Consider the following 21,584-nt stretch of genomic DNA (forward strand, 5'->3'; position numbering starts at 1 on the left):
AAAACAAAAAAATGACCTGCCATGCTGGTGTGAGTGGAGCGATTCAGGGTGCAAGCTGTAAGGGAAGCGCCACAAAGGCATTTCAATTGTAGGAGTCCCCCTATTGAGTCTGCGTGTTTCAGTTACCAGTCTGTTTTATTCTGGATTCTTTTCGATTTATTTACATTTGGCCCCTGCCGGAGAGGGACAGTCTATTGATTTATTGTGCCTGCTTCCTGAGAGTGGTGTTAAGAGTGCACAAGGCCATCCGTCTCCCGGCCCTGCTCTGCATCACTCCTGCATCATGTCCCCTGCTCACTGGGCTCTGTCTCAGAGATAGGCCCTGCCCAAATATCACAGGGACCCCACAAGAAAAAGGACCCCAAGCTATAGGCCTAAGAGAAGGTGCTCGTGCATAAAGTAGCCAAATCTGAATAGTGTCCATGGATCGTTTGCTTCCCACAGAACACTTCCTTTTTGGGGGATGGGATTCATTTAATTGCTCCCTCCAAAATGTGGATGTAATCATTTTGGAATTTCTTAAAAAGAAAATGTGTCTAGATACTATAAAGATATCTATCATCAGCTATTTGTATAAAATGTTGCTGAGTTCTAGTAAAAATACAAACATATATTTCTTGAATTGATAAATGCAGCAACAATGTTGTTTATATTTACCCTTCATGCAGCAATATATTATTTGTATTTGTCCTGGGTGGTTGCTATTCATATTCGATGATGTCTCCTCTTGCAGATTAATATTCACTTTGAAAAGCACCTGCCTCAAAATTCTAAAGAACAATTTATGAGTGAAAAGAATCATTTCAGATGAAAGTTAAAATGTTATTGTAAAATTGCCTTTTCTCTCCTCCTGCTTGAAGATAAACAATTTTCCATGAATATAAGGCAGGGGCCCTATCTCTCACCCAAATCAGAATGTGTCCTATACTGAGCTTATTGTGGTCTATTAAAAGAAATCCTTCCCTGTGGCAACCATTTTGCAGGTTTCAAGTAGATAAATGCCTTCCAAGAGGGATAAGAATGCATTTCTACAAAACTGCATTAAAGAGTAATGTTTGTCAACGACTCCGATAAAAACTTCACAGTCACAATTCTTTTTAGTTGCGGCTAACGCATTGGCAATGCGCAAAGCTGATTGGTCCGGTGAGGCTGCCTACAGGTTAGCAGGCCTCATTTCCAATCTCTGACAGCAATATGTGTCGCCGCACGCTTCATCCCGATTGCTCATGTTCAACACAAACCCTGGTCACTCTATATATGGAAATCACTGTCTTCAGGGCGAAAAAAAATTAAAAAGGTGAGATTGGCACTTTAACCTCCATGGCCCCCTGCAAATATGTTTTAGTCTGATACATTATACTATTGCGAATTATTTATCAAGAAGATACAAGCTTGATATTTCAAAAAATAATGAGATGTTCAGGTGGCAGCTGGAATGTTCTGCTCCAGCGAGCAGCATCTATGAATCCGGGGAAATGAAGTAAATATGGCGGGCCGGGACACACCATGCAGAGAATGTGAAAGAGTGGAGTGCACTGTTTTGGGTGGCATCCGCCCAAAAAGTTTGGAATGGAATATTGCTTTGTGATCTCGGTTTAATCTCTTTTTTCAGAATGGAAGAAACTAGCGACATTCAGACCATGCATTAACAATGAACCATTATCATAATTCACCCGAAATCAAGGTCAAAACCTGGAAAAAAACGACATTGTTGTGCCGAATACTACTTTTGAAACGATACTTAGGATTGAGAATGATGATTTTTTAAATTTTTATATCATACAATACTTTAGACTTGAAATGCCTCAATCTTAGTGTTAAAATTAGAAAATTGAGAAATGTTGAAGCTTCTGTCAGAAAGTGTTAATCGCTCACAACATGATCAAAGGGACATAGAGATTCAAATGTATCAGACCAAACAGATGGTGTTGCTCTAACTCTAAGTTGACAGGCCACCTTTCAACACAAGCTGTATTCAGAGAACAAATCACTGAAGTTATACCAAACACATCACAACAAATGAAGAATCGAAATCACTTCACACACCTTTTGAATCCAGTTGAAGTACAGATGTAGGATCTTAATTTGAGCTACAGCAGGAAAATAATCCTTTAGCAACAGGAAATGTGATTTATGTGGATTATAATTAATGGACATTTTTTGTAGGGGTCGATACGTTTTTATTAGGGCAAATCAAGTCTGAAATTTCAATGTGGAATTTCCAAACTTTAGAAGCCTTTTTAAAACTCAAATACACTACAAGTTTGCATTTCCAGCTGTGTAGGAGAAAGCTTAGCAACAGAATGATCAAATTAAGGTCTTACATCTGTATGTCACCCTGCAGATAATTGTTATAATAAGGAACAAAGCAGACAAAGATTTTAATTCAGACACTGTCAGTCATTGTGTGCCCTTCTGTACAGCATGTCACATTTCATACCGGATCCTCATAATGCGTTGATACATGTAATACAACTATTATAAACAGATGAATAACTCTTTGTTTGTCTTCATGTGAGACAGGTTTTTGTGGATCGATACTGTAGTTCATAATGCTATCGTTAACATGTTTATCTCGTATTTAAACATTTTAAATAACCTGTTATCTTGTAAAAGGTTTATCCCCCCCAAAAAATCACACTTTTCTTACTTCTGGACTGATACCCAGCTCTTGACCCAAAACAAGTATGTGCCATATATCAAAAACATCAGGCGTCCAAATGATACCTTTCAACTTGTAGATTTAGAAAAGTACATCGAACCACAGGGAAAGAAATTGGTTTGTTTCAGACCGTTTCCCTTCGCTCCCCAACTCCTTTCTTTTCATCTTGATTTATTTCATCCTCACCAAACGTCCCATTGCTTTTCAGGGCCCCCTTTGTTCTTGGTGAAGGGCCCTTTTTATTTGGGAGAAATCTCCCATCTCAGACCCGCGCTTTGCCTTAATGCAGATCTTCATTAATCTCCTGGGCCACTGTGGCCTCTGTGGCAACCAGCAGTTTTGATGGGAATTGAATTTGATTCTGCATTGTGGCTTGTATGGATGCTCACAATGGCCTGTGTTCCTTCCTGTGTCTGCACACAATCAGAGAGACCCAATTAAATAATTTGGTCCAATAAAGTTGAACAAAAGGATATGCAGGCCTAAAGTGAGGCCTCCAACATTTGCATTCTACCTTTTTTTTGTATCATGTTAATTAATTTGCTTAAAAACCATAGGGAAAAGCACAATGAAAAACAGAGTAGCTCATTGAAAGTATGTTGGATAATGCTTTATATTCAGATGATGTGCTAAATCAACAATGTACAATAGAATATTCTCTCTATTTCTCTGGAGCGCAGATAACACTCTACCAGTGGCAGAATAAGGTAGCATTTAAATGCTGTTGCTATTTTTCAGTCTATAATTGCTATGTTGGTAATGTGAGCTTTGGACTTGGAGGCCAATAATTATCACATTTATGAAATATGCCCACATTTACAGCTTACTCTTTTGTTTGTTTTGTGTATGTTTTATAATGGGTATTATTTATTCAATCCAATGTCTAACTTGACTGGATATTCTATTTGCAAATACATATTGTTGGGTGATAACATGTGAGAAGGAGAGGACTTTTATCAGAATATCTTATAGTGGTAAATGACCACAGATTTGACTGTTATCACATGATCATATGTGACTGCTATCTAAAATGCCTCGGAGAAAACATGACCTGAATTAATAGAATGTTAATCCTGAGATAAATATAACTAACAACTCTTGTTTACAGACAGGATGTGCACCCATTTGTCATCTCCAATGAAGGCTATATGAATAGCCCCTGAGTGGCCCGTGATAAGCAGTGATGGCTGTGTGCATATGGAGCTGTCTGTGGCCCTCTGTTAGGCTCTCGTGGACCAGCCAGTGTAATTGAAAGAAATGAGCCATGGAACTGACACATTAGCACTTTCCCAAGAGACTGCATGGGAAGACTGGATGGCACGGGCCTCGGCTACAGCACACACACACACACACACACACACACACACACACACACACACACACAAAGCTACCCCCTCCATACCCAGTGTACAAATACTATTAGACCGGTGGCTACAGCCCAGGTATCACTGGTATGCCTGGAGTGAGCCAGCAGCACCCAGTGAGAGTGAGAGACAGACGGGCTAAAGACTCAGGGCCTGGGTGGGTCTGAGGCAGGTACAGGGATAATGAGAAACTGCCCTGCAGCGAGTTAATCAGCTCATCCCTCTCCCTAGCACTCCCATTTATTTGCTGTTTATTCCCCAGTCTACAGCCCCCAGGGGGAGGACTGTCTGTGAGGCAGCACCTGCAGCCTCCCTGCTCCGTGATTTAGGGCTGTGAACGCAGCGTGTGGACTAGATTACGCTGGACAGTGATCAAACCTTATTTGCACTGTGATTAGACAAACTGCTCCCTGCACTGACCAGACTGAAGCAATTCCCCTTTAGTAATGTTATACGGCTGGCCGTGGTAAAAATGATTAACAGTGACTGACTGAACGTGGCAGCCGGTCGTTCACCTCTCCGCAGCAATATCCTAGCAGCACTGCCTGGGTCCTGGGAGCAGCCTCACTCTCTCTGATCACACCATTTATTCACTTTTTATGGACACACTGTGTATAGATAAACATAACTCAATTCATCTTCAGTGCATGGATAATTTTTATCATCATTCAGACGTCTGATGCTATAACTGTGTATTATTATACATTTCTAGACCTATAGGCCTATTTGTTTTTTTGTTGTTGTTGCGTATTGGTGGTTTGGAGTCACGCAAACTAATCCCTCATCAGAACACTGTCTTCATGTGGTAGTCTGTGGATATAGTAGGCTACAGTGTTGAGCAGGCACGGTTTGGCCTGTATGGTAGGTTTTGGGTGGGCCACCCAGTCTGTATGTGTAAGAGAAACAATGACACACAGGGACTGGCTGAGTCAGCAGGACACTGGTCCCTTTCACTGATCTTATCACACTCCCTAGGCCCAACAAAGGCAAACTTAGTGGGCCTTTCCGGTTTAAAAACACTCAAACCTGCTTTGCAGGAGTTCTTCCGGACAACGTGGCCTGACAAGGAACAACTCTGGGTCCTAAATGAATGAATTCCATTTAGTACATGTTATGATAACTGGCCCATAGTGAGAATACTGAAAACTGCCCTTCATGTTGGTACAGTGCATTCGGAATGTATTCATACCCCTTGACTTTTTCCACATATTGTTACGTTACAGCCTTATTAAAAATTGATGAAATAGTTTTTTCCCTCATCAATCTAGACACAATACCCCATAATGACAAAGCAAAAACAGGTTTTTAGAAATCTTGGCAAATGTATCAAATAAAAAAACTGATATGACATTTGGCAGTGATTACAGCCTTGAGTCTTCTTAGGAATGACTCTACAAGCTTGGCACACCTGTATTCGGGGAGTTTCTCCTATTCTTTTCTGCAGATCCTCTCAAGCTCAGAGACTTATCTCGAAGCCGCTCCTGCTTTGTCTTGTCTGTGTGCTTAGGGTGGTTGTCCTGTTGGAAGGTGAACCTTCACCCCAGTCTGAGGTCCTGAGTGCTCTGGAGCAGGTTTTCATCAAATATCTCTCTGTACTTTGCTACGTTCATCTTTCCCTCGATCCTCGCTAGTCTCCTTGTCCCTGCCGCTGAAAAACAACCCCATGCTGTCACCACCATGCTTCACCGTAGGGATGATGCCAGGTTTCCTCCAGACGTGACGCTTTGCATTCAGGCCAAAGAGTTCAATCTTGGTTTCATCAGACCTGAGAATCTTGTTTCTCATGGTCTGAGAGTTTTTTAGGTGCCTTTTGGCAAACTCCAAGCGGGCTGTCATGTGCCTTTTACTGAGGAGTGGCTTCCGTCTGGCCTCTCTACCATAAAGGTCTGGTTGGTGGAGTGCTGCAGAGATGGTTGTCCTCCACAACTCTGGAGCTCTGTCAAAGTGACCGTTGGGTTCTTGGTCACCTCCCTGGACAAGGCCTTTCCCCCCCGATTGCTCGGTTTGGCCAGGTGGCCAACTCTAGGAAGAGTCTTGGTGGTTCCAAACTTCTTCCATTTTAAGAATGATGGAGGCCAATGTGTTTTTGGGGACCTCCAATGCTGCAGAATTGGTTTGGTACCCTTCCCCAGATCTGTGCCTCGACACAATCCTGTCTCGGAGCTCTACGGACAATTCCTTCGACCTCATGGCTTGGTTTTTGCTCTGACATGCACTGTCAGCTGATATAGACAGGTGTGTGCCTTTCCAAATCATGTCCAATTAATTTAATTTCCCACAGGTGGACTCCAATCAAGTTGTAGAAACATCTCAAGGATGATCAATGGAAACAGGATATACCTGAGCTCAATTTCAAGTCTCATAGCAAAGGGTCTGAATTCTTATATAGATAAGGTATTTCTGTTTTAGAAGTTTAATAAACGTGCAAACATTTCTAACAACCTGTTTTCACTTCGTCATTATGGGATATTGTGTGTAGATTAATGAGGAAAACATTTGATATAATCCATTTTAGAATAAGGCTGTAACATAACAAAATACGGAAAAAGGGTTGGGGTCTGAATACTTTCCGAAGGCACTGTACAGTGAGGGAAAAAAGTATTTGATCCCCTGCTGATTTTGTACGTTTGCCCACAGACAAAGAAATGATCAGTCTATAATTTTAATGGTAGGTTTATTTGAACAGTGAGAGACAGAATAACAACAAAAAAATCCAGAAAAACGCATGTCAAAAATGTTATAAATTGATTTGCATTTTAATGAGGGAAATAAGTATTTGACCCCCTCTCAATCAGAAAAATGTCTGGCTCCCAGGTGTCTTTTATACAGGTAACGAGCTGAGATTAGGAGCACACTCTTAAAGGGAGTGCTCCTAATCTCAGAATGTTACCTGTATAAAAGACACCTGTCCACAGAAGCAATCAATCAATCAGATTCCAAACTCTCCACCATGGCCAAGACCAAAGAGCTCTCCAAGGATGTCAGGGACAAGATTGTAGACCTACACAAGGCTGGAATGGGCTACAAGACCATCGCCAAGCAGCTTGGTGAGAAGGTGACAACAGTTGGTGCGATTATTCGCAAATGGAAGAAACACAAAAGAACTGTCAATCTCCCTTGGCCTGGGGCTCCATGCAAGATCTCACCTCGTGGAGTTGCAATGATCATGAAAACGGTGAGGAATCAGCCCAGAACTACACGGGAGGATCTTGTCAATGATCTCAAGGCAGCTGGGACCATAGTCACCAAGAAAACAATTGGTAACACACTACGCCGTGAAGGACTGAAATCCTGCAGCGCCCGCAAGGTCCCCCTGCTCAAGAAAGCACATATACATGCCCGTCTGAAGTTTGCCAATGAACATCTGAATGATTCAGAGGACAACTGGGTGAAAGTGTTGTGGTCAGATGAGACCAAAATGGAGCTCTTTGGCATCAACTCAACTCGCCGTGTTTGGAGGAGGAGGAATGCTGCCTATGACCCCAAGAATACCATCCCCACCGTCAAGCATGGAGGGTGAAACATTATGCTTTGGGGGTGTTTTTCTGCTAAGGGGACAGGACAACTTCACCACATCAAAGGGACGATGGACGGGGCCATGTACTGTCAAATCTTGGGTGAGAACCTCCTTCCCTCAGCCAGGGCATTGAAAATGGGTCGTGGATGGGTATTCCAGCATGACAATGACCCAAAACACACGGCCAAGGCAACAAAGGAGTGGCTCAAGAAGAAGCACATTAAGGTCCTGGAGTGGCCTAGCGAGTCTCCAGACCTTAATCCCATAGAAAATCTGTGGAGGGAGCTGAAGGTTCGAGTTGCCAAACGTCAGCCTCGAAACCTTAAAGACTTGGAGAAGATGTGCAAAGAGGAGTGGGACAAAATCCCTCCTGAGATGTGTGCAAACCTAGTGGCCGACTACAAGAAACGTCTGACCTCTGTGATTGCCAACAAGGGTTTTGCCAGCAAGTACTAAGTCATGTTTTGCATGGGGGTCAAATACTTATTTCCCTCATTAAAATGCAAATCAATTCTAACATTTTTGACATGGGTTTTTCTGGATTTTTTTGTTGTTATTCTGTCTCTCACTGTTCAAAGAAACCTACCATTAAAATTATAGACTGATCATTTCTTTGTCAGTGGGCAAACGTACAAAATCAGCAGGGGATCAAATACTTTTTTCCCTCACTGTATGTCTGCCATCACACGAAGGCTAGACCTTATTAATGATATGAGTATTCAAAATAAATTAGGTTATGATTTAAGCAACTGATTTCGCATAGAATGTTGCATTGCATAAAACCGAGGCTCGATGGCCCTCTTCAAGCGCTTGCACACTTTCACGCACACACACATACACACAAAAACACACACATCATCTCAAAGCAAACAATATCTCATGTAACCTTCATGTGCATTGTGCTTAAAGGACTAAGGTCACTTACTGCATTCTGAACAGAAAGCACTCCTGCAAAGACATTGTACAGCAGATTTCAGTGCTTCAAAGGCACACAAAGCCTGCCTCTTTCTACCCAACGATCAGGCCGTCTTAAATATTTACACAATGCCCCCGTGTCTGAATAGGTACTGTATATAGTGCCCTGGCAAGGTCTCTTTTCTTTCACCTGCCTAGAGAAGTATTAATGAAGCAGTTTTCTGATCTGCTAGCTTTGCAGATGTAGGACCTTAATTTGATCACCCTGTTGTAGTGTGTTTTATGTTCAAAAAGGCTTCTGAAGTTTGTAATTTCCACTTTGAAATTTCAGACTTGATTTTCCCTTACATTTTTTTTTTACATCACCTTCAAAAATGTCCATTAATTATAATCCACATAATAATTCACATGTCCTGTTGCTGCAGTATTATTTTCCTGCTGTAGGATACTGGCTCAAATTAAGATCCTACATCTGTACCTTGATCTTCCCCCATAATGCCAAGCAACAGCATTTCTCCATCATTTCTCAAGTATTTATTACCCTAGCCCTGATGCAAGGTCCATTTAGAAAAGCCTCTGAAAGATGGGGAAACATTACGGAAAATGTATAACAGCTGAGAAGAATGGATGGTAATGTTCATAATGGAATCTGAAAGCTTTCATTTTTGTTCTCATTGTCTCTCCTTCCTTTTCTAAACAACCTTCCCTTTTCCAGCTATCAATGCGAAGTTCTTTGAGAGAAAATGAAGTGCATTCAGCCTGCCTGAAAGGGGCTTTTAAAGTTGAGTACAGCTCTGACAAAGGGGAAGGTAGGCTAGCGCTGGCCTGAGAATGACTCAATGTGTATAACCTCACCATGTAAGATTCAAGACCCCTAAGAAATGGATGAATACTCTCCACCAATGAATGAAACTGGGTCCAGCGCGTATAGTAACCAAACCACAATACCTGTAGCTCACTCTGTATTCAAAGACAGATTTAGATGGAAGAAGAACAAAGGGGAAGTGATGTATCACCAGTGTTGTAGAAATTGTGAAATATTTTAAGATTACAAGAGTAGAGTTCAAGCTTTGCTGTCACTTGAGAAAGACACAGACATTATTGCTGTTGAATTCTGTCTGTGGGCTGACAATGAAAGACTATTTTTCCATAACAATTTTTTGGAGGGAGATATTTCTCCAGCATATTATTGCAGTATTTCTATTGATTTGGAAGCTTTGAAAAGATATGAATCTTGAAGATGAATGTACATTTACGATAAGATACAAAGAGCATTTTTCTTAGCTGTCAGCCCCTCTCCCATAGCTCACGGCCCCCTTCTCACTTCATTCTGCTAACTGGTGCTCAAAGCTTCCCCGTCGCTGACCAAGCATCAGCCTCCCTGCACTGATAAATGGGCTTCTTTGAATTGATGGCAGGCTGGAGGAAAAAGAGATAATCCTAGATAATGTGGATACAGTTTTTATTTCTTGTCACCCAATTAAACTGCAATTATCCCAAGTGGAAGAGAGGAGAAAAGTGGAAAGAATGGCAGAAGAATGGAGGACTGAGGCTCCCTGGGACTCTTTCTAGCAGACACATTAGCCCAGATTTGCTCCATTCTGATAAAAGAGACCATTCCTTGCACTTGGCAGTGCACAGCAAGTGGCAGACCAGCTGCAACCTGCGGCTTAGAATAGAATGCCTGTACAACGTTTGTGCCATGCCTCAAAGTGGCTGGGAAGAAAAAGACCAAGATGTATACAGGTTGTCTCTCATCTAAAGCAATATGGCATTTGGATGGGGGCCCTTTGTGCCTTCAGTGGAGCTAAGGACATCAAGGTTTTAGCCCCAAATAGTCCCTGTGGACTTTTTGGTTTTATGATGCAAATGCCCAGGACACAATGTCGGAAGCAAAACAAAAGTGTGTATTATGGGGAACCTTTGTCATCACTACATTGCCAGTGACTGATCAATGTAAGAACCCTGGAGTGGACTACACAGGGGTTCACAAACCTGCTTACGATCCCGGGGCGAACCCAAATCTGCTTTGACCCTGAGCCTGTGTGTGCCTACTGTTCCTTCGAAGAATCAACCTGGCTGCTTAAAAAGAGAAGCTTCCTCTTCACATTGTCTGCCTGCAGTTGAATCGGGAGCATGTGAAACCAACCACTGGCACAAAATCTAGGCAGTAAATGAATGGTCTTGTAATTACTGTCCTCGTAGTAATTATCACTGGGCACAATTTATGGATCTCATTATTGATTTGACTTGACCCTCGGCAGAGAGCGCTTAATTTGGAGTGCTCAGGCAGACACTCTGGGCTGTCTGATGCCTTATAACAGCTCTGTGGGACTGTAGGGAAGCTGAGCTCTATGGACGTGGCTGTCACCGGCGTCTTTAGCTAAGGACGTCCCACCGGATCACTCAATGTGCTGTGCGAGGGTGCAGCTAACCCTTACCCTTTGGTGTGGCCAGTCGGTTGGGGTGGTGCTCTGCACGGGTATCGACTTTTGCCTCCCATAAAAAGCAACGGCGGTGGAAACCAAAAGGAGCGTTCATAATGACCCAGCATTAATCCTGACGCAACCGTTTAGAGCTTTGAAGTCTTTGATTTGTGAAGGCCCCTGTTCCACCGTATTACTACCCCTCCCTCTCGGGCTCCGTAGATTAACAGATTATTTAACTCATTAAGCAAACATTATCTCAACGCCCAAATACAGACTGCTTGCCGTAGAATACTGATAAGTATATCCCCTTTTGCAGTAGCATCGAATAACACTGCAGCAGCGTGTGCTGCTGTCTGCACAGTAACAGCTCCAGCCGCATGGCAGTAATGTATTGCTGATTATGGAGAGGAGAGTCTACTTTGTCAAAATGTGATCAATAATCCACATAAATGTCTCATGTGCTCTGCATTAAGAACAGGCTGAATAAGCAACATGTGAGGGCCCTGTGTGAATGGAGCCTCTCCACTTGCGGTGGCCATCAAATCATGAGATCACCTGAGACAGCCCCTGTCGCAGCCCCCTCAAACAGGACGCGCTGACAGGACACATGCCCTCCCATTGATCACACTGTCCTTCAAGCTGCCACGCTCTGCTTAAACACACACATATGCTCACACACTGTGTGCACTCCCAGTGTGTGTGTGTGTGTGTGTGTGAGCTTGCGTGTGTATTTAAGCAGAGCATGGCAGCTTGAATGACAGTGTGATCACAAACAAATACCTACAGTCCATATGTATCAGAAATATATTCATAACGCAGCACGTAGATGCTGTGCTGTTGATGAAAACATTTTTTTTAAATGTGTTGACCTCCATGTTATAACCCAAAACCTTTTGAAAACATATCCCAGGCTCAGCAATGGCCACTTGTTTTGTCACTTTGGCATGTCAGATACCATGGCTATAATAGGTTTACCTTGAGAGATGTGACATTCAGCTGCAACAATGAGCCATCTGCAGGAACACTGTTATTTTAGTCTATTGAAAAGAGAGAGTTTTTTTTCTTTCTTTCAATGACATGGTTATTATCCTGGTCACTTAATCTCCTCAAATAAGATTGATTTCCCTTTTCAAGCAGTATTAGAGTGGCTCTGTTGGAAAGATCCAGGCCATGGGAACCATAATCAAGGTTCCAATGCAGTCTCACAATTCCTTCATTTGCTAGAGGTCACAGCTACCATGGTTGCTCCCTTGACATACTGATGGCCGAACATACAAAGGCCCCTTCATTGTTAGAACTGGTTGAGAAGAGCAGAAATACCTCCACAATTCATGCCTGGAAAATATATGGTTTTGTGGGTGTCATATAAATGCAAATTCTCTTTATGTAGGACAATCTGGTGCATCTTGATAGACATATGGATGACTGTAAAGAGATGACCTTGGTCTAGTTCTGTGATGTTATTGTTTTACACACAATGGAGGTGACCATACATAGGAGCTGTTTTTGTTCTTCCTTTCATTCACATTTCATTCAGCGTTTGCCAAGTGACACTAGCAGGACATAACCCATTTGCAAATCCATTACATGTAAAGTTATACATGTTGTAAAATAGCTCTTGAAATGTGCCCTGAGTATTTTGACTAATCATTAATAATGAATTTATAGGCCTAAACTTGTGATCCATGCATGTACAGTTGTATACCATTTATGTAATGGTCCCCATTGCTTGCAACACCCTGAGTCACATCCACACATCTAAAGTCAGAACAGTAAGGCTTTAACTGTGGCGCTATTGTGACACAGGTATTCACATCCCTTCAAGGCTCTATTTTCAGGCCCACAGTAACATCAGTAAAAAGTATTAATAAAAGTGAAAGGTTGAACAAGATAGATGTACTTTCAACCTTTACATAGAAGTGCCAACGTTGTCTCTGCTTGCCTTTGAGCTTGCGTACAATGTCACAGATGAACAAGGCATTCACTCTCTTTCGCAGAAGGACGATGGCACAATATGAAGGACCAAATAGCATGTCAGTGCGCTGCTACAGGTTCAAGGAGATAGGATCACTTTTTGTGTGCCAAACGGCCTCAATTCTGCCTCCACAGAAAAGGGGAGAGAGACTCAAAGAGGACTGAGAAAGAAGAGCCTTTGTGGGGGCTAAGGGAGAGGGTGGATGAAAAATTGCCTGGGTGAATCAGTTTCCCTCTGATCCCAACTGGAACTATAAATGTATCTGAGAGATGAGCTATCTATCTATGGCGCAGCTGCTTTCTTCCCTGTGTGCCTGTGATGAGTTAGCAGGACCTGGTGATAAAGCTGATGGAGGGGGTGCTATCAGGTGGCAGGGTGGGTAATTACAACTCTCTATTTGGGCTGTGTAGCGATGCCGGGCTCGATAAGGAGGGAATAATGAGGAAAAGGGGGCAGCGATAATGCACCCGCTAAATGGTGGGAAATAGTGTATCATGGCAAAAGTCATCTTGATGCCTGCAGGGATACAAGTGTCTTCTTTGGGATTTAAACCATAGGACTCAGCAAGAGAGAAAATGTTGTTTTTTTTAAGCTAAACGTGTGCCCTGTGGGAGGTTGCCGGGATATCTGCGTTGAGAAAATCTGACTTTTTGACAAAAGGCTCTGAAGGTCGCTCTATAATGATTCAGGAGGTCTGTTTAGCCGCCGCTGTTATTTAGTTTTGCCTCGAGGTGTGGCGATATCCCTCAATGGAAGATTATATGTAATGCACTGACACGACTTGGTGTTCTTATCAACCTTGTGATTTCCTTGTCCTCCCTCCTCTACAGCTCTTCTTGTTCCATAATGTGCTTTCAAACTTTTGGCATTATTTGTTGTACCTGCCAATTCTCAGGTCCAAAAAGATTGAATTGACAAGCACCCCTCCTCCCCTCCTCCCCCCTCCCCCTCCCCAGCCCCCAACAACCCCACATCAATTCAGCTTCTTGCTGAGTGAAGCAGGTGAGTTGCTATTACATCCAGTACCACTGCTGTATCACTGCTAGACAAACGGCGTCTACAATACGGTAGAATGCAGCATTCTTCAAGGTAGAGGCCCCTTTACTTGGTTTACTTTCTTTACTGTTGCTTTGATTAATGCTCCGCTTTATGAGAAGATCATTTTTATTCATTAAATCGTCTTGATATGCATAATATTTAGGTTTTGGTGGGGTAAATGTGTTGGTTCTTTACCACAGTAATTCACAGTAGAACAAAGACACTAAAGTCTGCCCTGAGGAGCAATAAAGACTGTATGATTAGAATAATTACAGAACTGGAGAAGTCATTTGGCACGTAGTGAATGTTTTAAGAACACATCATGCAAAATAGGTCACATTTAAAAAAAAAAAAGAAATATCCACAACAAAATATTAACTTTGCTCACATTAATTATGTATTTATTCCAAGCTCAATATGGCTCATTACAAGTAATGCAGGAGACCTTATTGTTGATTTGCCAAACCTGGCATTACGTACCCTGACACTTGAGAACATTTACTAGGCATTGTATAAACACAGAACACATGAGACAAAATTACTTCTAATCTAAATGCATACATCTTTAAATAGTAATCAATTGGATTTTACACACGACTGAACTGTTTAAGCCATTATCTCTATCTCAAAAGCTGACTAGGTATTAAGATAAGATTCTGAAGCAAACAGTATTTAATGGATGACAAATTGAGTTTCAATAGCGTCTGGCTCAGGAGATCATGCAGAGAACATTTTATCCTCTATGTTTAATTAGATTACATTGAAACTAAACAGCTTTCACTGCTCTGGCGTTTTTTCTTTTCAAATGTAAAGAATTCTGTCCTAATTTCTAATAGCTTTTTTGTCATTGTACCCTAATTCTCAATACACAGTATTGCTCAATGCAGAGACACAAAATGGGCTATGTGAGGTAAGCTGGCTGATCTCTCGTACAATTATAGAGAAGAGAATATTGAGCCTGTTTCATTTCAACCTTATCCACAATATATCTCAATACCATCTCAACGATGCAAACAAAATTGTTTAATTAAAATAAATAAAAAATGATGTGCTCATGCTTTACTGTACATTGACAAGCAGCTTTAAAAACAGGGAAAATAAGGATGCCTTGAAATGTTTTAAAGAAAAACACATAAAACAACATGAATACCACAACATGACCACCTGACTACCTTCCTATTGATCTAATTGGTTTAGATCTACATATAGATTTCCTTACTCTCTTCCTTGTTGTCAGGAAGGACATGATACAGTAGGGTGAAAGGAAGAAGGCAGTGCTGTGATCATCCAAGCTGAAAGAAAAGGACCACCACATCAGCTACATGATCTGGACCCCTCCCTCTCCACATCTCCAACCCCTAACCATAATAATGACCACACTTTCATGTTGGAGTAAATATGGCCGAGTCCTGTGGTTTGAAGGGGTTGACAGTAGCTGGCTGTTGTTTACCCCAGATCAGTTTACTGTGTAAAAGAAAAGATGTCTGATACCAGGAGGACAAGTCATCTGCTCTCTAACAATTTCCTCTGTGGAAATGATTTGTATCTCTTCCCTCTCTGCTTTGGAGAATGACAGTAAACAACAGGGTGCAGCTATGCCCTGGTAGTGTAATTATCAGTGAAAGGAAAATGAAGAGATAAACTCCACATCCTCTAAGTGTCTTTGTAGATGGGTTTCTTTATGTCAACTGCAAGATCATAGGGTAACGTCCTTGTCAGCGATGTAATACAGCACGCTGCATATTACATACAAAGCTATAGGGATTTTGCTGCAAGTAAAACAACCAACTTGTGCTCCTATCTGCAAATTCTCTCACCTCTCACCCATTTCAGACTATATGATGGCTAGAGCTTTGGAGTGAACTGTGTGCGATCTCTCCATAAAAAAATGTCCCCATGTGCTTGTTGTGCTGTCTGCCTTCCATTTGCATGCAATTTTTCTTTTCAGCCTTATCACCAGACAGTATGCTGTGAGGTGGGAGTGCTCTGCTCCCTTCGTTTCAGAGGATGGACCCAGGCTTTATCACAAGGTAATTCTCCCACTCTCACTAGCCCATCTTGAATTATTGAACTGTTATTCCCATTCTAACCCAGGCCCCGGGAGAGGGAAACGCAACAGAAAAAGCTTTAAAAAACCCACTAATTTACATCAATTTATTAGATCTTAATTACACGTGTTTGCCAAACTGGGAAATAGTGTTACTGTGTCATTAAATAGAAAAGGAAATAAATGAATCATTGGCAATCTGCTAAATCAAATCGGGGTGAGGTTCAGGTGTGGAAATACTAATTGAATTGAAGGTTTATTCAGCAAGCCCTTATCATTTATAAGAACTATGGGCATTTTCAGTTAAGTCAATCTCTGGCTGCACACTATAATCTCCTGGTCACGCTTCAGCAACAGGCTATTATGATTCAGTAATTATACACAGTATTAAATACTGCTGAGTTCAGAATTAAATGTGTGTTTTATTTCCCCCCCAACAAATTGCAATAGTGGGGGAGTAACATTTATAAGGTTCATGATTATGAGAGGATGAAAAACATAACTTTGTGTGCTCAATGGACTGTACGCTTACACACTTACTATCTACAGATGATAACTTTTCCCTTAACTTATTCATATAATTCATAGCTATTTGCGTGTTTGTGTCATAAAATGAGATGCTCTTCAGAATGATTCGCGCGGTTCACTGCTAGAATGTTATCTAAGGCAATGACAGCCCCACAATAGGAGCACACCACAGTGTTGAGAGATGCGCATACTTTCAGTCAAGGCAGCAGCCTGTCTCTCTCAGAAGCGTCATTGCGCACTTGTCCATCAGCGGACGGTCCTTTTGACGCGCATGATCTCCACCTGATCATCAGGTTTCCTCCATGTTGAGACAATGAGCGGTCTTTCAGTGCCGAGGGCACTATTTCCCGGACACAATGATACAACATTATTCTCGCTCGTTTAGGCTTATTAAATTTGAAAACGTATATCACACCAACTGAGAGAAAACGACAGCAGTCAATGGAGCTGTATTTCCCTTCTAAATAGCGCATCCTATTGAGTTCATCCAATGTCATTCAATCACAACTTTTTTTCTTCCTTAATTGTTATCATGCATGATTTATAGCACATTATCTCAACGTATCGCATCAACCCCTCCTTGTATTACTGTTGATTTCAACACTGTAATAGCTGATGGGATGTGCTGGACATGAGAGTTTTCATGAGAATTAATTGAAATTGATGATAAGACTTTATATAGGACACAATTTATATGCAACAATAATAATAATGATAATGATACTACTACTACTACTACTAATAATAATAAAACAACTAACAATAAAAGAATTACAGGAGGAATAAGACTTAACATTGCCACTGTTCAGTATCTTACCAGCTGAGGTATCAGAAATCCTGACTCAGCCTACAAGTGCAAATAATTCTTGAAAGACGACTTTATATTTAATTCAATTTGGCATTAATTCATACACTATATCAAATAAAACGCACTGACTATAAATCGGCATTGTAAATTGTTTGATGCAGCCTTATTTTCACTTTCATTTTAATAATTATGCACAACAGAGAAGGTACGGGAACAAACCACTTAAACATACAATTTACTCAACGAGTCTTTCAGATAACTGTAATTGCTTAGTTGAATATTCGACAACCTAATTTCGGTTGTCGATTCGCCGCCCTTGGGAAAGTCTTTTGAAGTGAAAGTGAAAGGGAGAATTCAGGAAAAATAATTAATTTCACCAAGCACGTTTAGAGACACTCTAGCCTCCTCTGTATTTAGGCATATTTATGACAAAATGCTTTTGCACAATATCAGAAAATTAAAGAAGACATTCTTTACCACGTTATCTTGCGTCTAGACGTGTAACATTTCTGTAAAGCTAGTGCCACCCATTGAACAAGGGACAGGCAGAAGCCTACCATTCAGGAAGAGATGAAATGACAATATAGGCTACTGTAGTTGTAAGAGACGGTGCATAGTAGACTATAACAGTAGGTTATTTAGATGAAATAACAAGTAAAGACAATAGTTATTTAGAAATAAAATAGTGTGCACTCGGGGAAGAGGGAGAGAGAGAGGAGCAAGAGAGTAGAGCCTATTCACGTTTCCATCATCAACGCTCTTTCCCCTGTCATTGAGCGTCTTATGCAATCAATTGTTTCAACAACAAAAAAACTTTAATTTAATTTATGGAAACCTCATGCTCTTAGTCATCTGAAACTTACTGTATATCTTGGGCTGAATTTTCAACGTGTTTGGTGAATTACTAAAGCTAGGCCTAGACAACACTTCTCAGGAGCCGTTCACTTTTGGTTGCAAGCCATGTATATGTACCTGAATATGTCTAACTATACTAAAATGAATACTTACCAAAAAACAGAGTTTGCATTACTAATAATAATTACAAATGTATTATAATATAATAATATATCGTGATAAATGATCCTTATGATAACATGGATAAATTATCCTTATGATAATATGCTTTAAAGACCTGTACGATTAACTTAACTATAAAGGGCTTATAGGATATCATCCAGCCAAATATATGGTGACGCATTTTCCTCCGAGTCCCTGGTCCTCCTCGCGCTCAGGGTGGGATTAAAAGAGCGCTCAGTGTGTGTTAGACGTACTGCGCATGCTCCTGTCGCACTTTCACTACCTGCCTCTGAAAACCTTATTTCACATGGGGCAGCCCGGAGTTATCAACCATTTGCGTAAACGCTGGATTCAAGTGCTGAGTGGCGGTTAACAGTCTCTGGCGATAGCAGCAAAACAAGATAAGAACTGTAGCTCTAGATATATTGCCTTCTGTCTTCGATGCTATATTGTCCTCGTCGGATATCAACATGCATCAGAAAACCTAACTTTTATAGAGTTTCTCACCAGAACGCTGCGCATTGCTCTTTTCAAAACGGATATCTTACTACGGTGTGATGAAGCACTGATATTTTACGTAAGTAAAGGAAATATACTTTTGAAGCATTTTATCTCACACAATAATGTATTTCTGCGAAATATATTTAATTGGATTACTTAGTTTTATTATATATGTAGGCCTATGTAACATTTTACCGTGTGTTAGGCAAACAGACTTTACTGCCACTAAATATTAGAAAGAGACTTGACATATTGTCTGTGATATTTACCTTTTCAGACCAAAAGTATTTTGTACCAACATGTCTAAACCAATGGATCACGTAAAACGCCCGATGAATGCCTTCATGGTTTGGTCCAGAGCGCAGAGAAGAAAAATGGCTCAGGAGAACCCAAAAATGCACAACTCCGAGATCAGCAAAAGATTGGGAGCGGAGTGGAAACTTCTCACCGAGTCGGAGAAAAGGCCATTCATTGACGAAGCTAAACGACTGAGAGCCATGCACATGAAGGAACACCCTGACTATAAATACAGACCTAGGCGGAAGCCAAAGACTCTGATGAAAAAAGACAAGTTTGCCTTCCCAGTGCCCTACAATCTTGGAGAGCACGACGCGCTTAAAGTTAGCGGTCTATCTCATGGAGCACTTCACGAGTCCCTATTAGGGAACCCAGACAAGGCAGCAGCGGCAGCGGCGGCCGCAGCAGCGAGAGTCTTCTTCAACCCGTCCATGACCACGAACCCCTATTCATTTTTTGACCTCGGGTCGAAGATGTCAGAGCTTTCCTCTCCATCGTTTCCTTACCCATCTCTGGGGTACCCTGGTGGCACGGCTTTCTCTGGAACTGGTAGTGTTGGTGGAACACACACTCACACTCACTCTCATCCAGCCCCGGGCAACCCAGGCTACATGATCCCCTGTAACTGTACGGGCTGGCCCTCTGCGGGTCTTCAGCCACCGCTAGCCTACATCCTGCTGCCTGGCATGGGCAAACCTCAACTTGACTACCCTGCATATGCAGCGGCATTATGATAGCCTATATTGGATTTAGGAGACGTTTAAATGTGAAGAAAAAAATATTCATGCAAGAGTTTATTATGCATGCACAAACTTGTACATGTGATGAAGTGCTCGTTGTCTCAGATATCACATGTGTATGTATATTGATTAATGCCTTTATCTAAGGTAATTCTTATATAGCGAACTCTCTAAACTAATATTCATACATCTCCGGGCAAATCCCAGAGGGACAGAACAAAAGGATGGCAGAAATACTGAACTGTGGAGGAAAGAGTAGGAGATCTATTTGCCCGTGTCAATGTGAATACTCATTTGAAAGGTACCATATTTGATTTATATCTGTTGCAAATGCACCTGCTTGACTTGTTGTTATCAAGTAGGCCTAGTTTACTGCATCCCACAACAAATCAGATATAGGTAAACATGAACTGGCCATAATTGTCTTCATATATTGTACCTGATAATTCAATATTGTTTAAAGAGTCTAATCACTGGCTATTATGATTTATATTGTTGGTCAAGAAGGAATGATAATTGTTTGTCCGTCTGGCTTTCTTGTTTCAATCAGAATGACATAAGCCTGTAAATGTGTACAGATAAATGATGCTAATAGTTCATTTGCCATTAGGCTAGTGCTTGAGATAGGGCCTGGGACTGACTGGGTTGTTTGATTAGAAATCCAGTGTATATTTTGAGTTTTGAAACGCTGTTTTATAGATGTCTGTACTATTTATTGTTTAGTGGAATGATTATGGTGACCCTGTCGATTGAACAGAGGACATACCTTGTCCTGTAACATTTGCACAGTAAATAGGAAGTGCTTATATTATGTAATTTATTTTAAAGAATGACGAGCCCAAAAGTTTTTTTAATTCGACTACAATCGTTCGCCTTTCTATCAACATTGGCAAGACACAAAACTATCTCTGATCATTTTTGTTTCTTGAGACCTGTGCATTTACGTGCATAAGGAGCATCATTCGTTTTTACTAACTCTTAATGAAGTTGTCTGTTTTGTGTTTTATTTAACACCACTTACATGTACTTTAAACTCTTAAATGCTATTCTTTTCATTTGTTGAACAAAGGATTATAATAAAGCGTATGCGGAAGAACAGAAAGAATCGCTGTAGTTCCTGTTGAATTGCTAACAAGATTTGTATCTGAATTGCCATGATGTGGTCAGTCCAGGTGGAGTGTAAGGTATCCTCCAAAGGCCGCTTTTGTTCGTGTTGTGAATAACATTACGCGGGAATCTAAATCAACCCATTGTAATCAAGAGCCAAAACCTGATTTATCACAATTTTAATCGTGAAAAGGAAGGAAGATACATCTGAGTGGTTTTTTTTAAGCCCTCTATTCCCAGTAGTAAAAAAAAGTGAGCTCTTCGGGCCTGTAGAACAGGCATCTCTTTGAGGTATAAAACAGGGCCTGAATTAGATCTAAGTGCCAGCGTCCAATTACAAAACACAACTAATAGCATTGTATTTTTCTTATTCAATGAAAATACTTCAATATTCTTAGCTGTGGCACAGTTTATCACATCTGCTGTGTGTGTGTGTGTGTGTGTGTGTGTGTGTGTGTGTGTGTGTGTGTGTGTGTGTGTGTGTGTGTGTGTGCGTGTGTGCGTGTGTGTGTCGGGGATATCTGAATTTATGCTCATTATGACATGTAATACATTGGGCATGTTATTCAAGCAAACTACCCCTCATAGATAACATTAAGAAGTTAATTCATATGGATCAGAGCGATTATGCAAAACTAA

The 21,584-nt window shown here is 41.2% G+C and overlaps 1 protein-coding gene across 1 annotated transcript; it reads left to right on the top strand.

Moving 5' to 3' along the window:
• Positions 1–18,571: 18,571 nt before the first annotated feature.
• LOC106586270 (transcription factor Sox-21-B) lies at positions 18,572–20,940 on the top strand. Its single transcript, XM_014173390.2, has 2 exons — positions 18,572–18,877; positions 19,079–20,940. The coding sequence occupies exon 2, from the start codon at positions 19,101–19,103 to the stop codon at positions 19,830–19,832; it is 732 nt and encodes a 243-aa protein (XP_014028865.1). The 5' UTR covers positions 18,572–18,877; positions 19,079–19,100; the 3' UTR covers positions 19,833–20,940.
• Positions 20,941–21,584: the final 644 nt, after the last annotated feature.

The sequence above is a fragment of the Salmo salar genome, chromosome ssa25 (assembly GCF_905237065.1).
Source record: "Salmo salar chromosome ssa25, Ssal_v3.1, whole genome shotgun sequence".
Classification (NCBI taxonomy): Eukaryota; Metazoa; Chordata; class Actinopteri; order Salmoniformes; family Salmonidae; genus Salmo; species Salmo salar.

Excerpts from the sequence above, each read along its gene's own strand:
- LOC106586270 (XM_014173390.2), top strand. The coding sequence starts at position 19,101 with ATGTCTAAACCAATGGATCACGTAAAACGCCCGATGAATGCCTTCATG.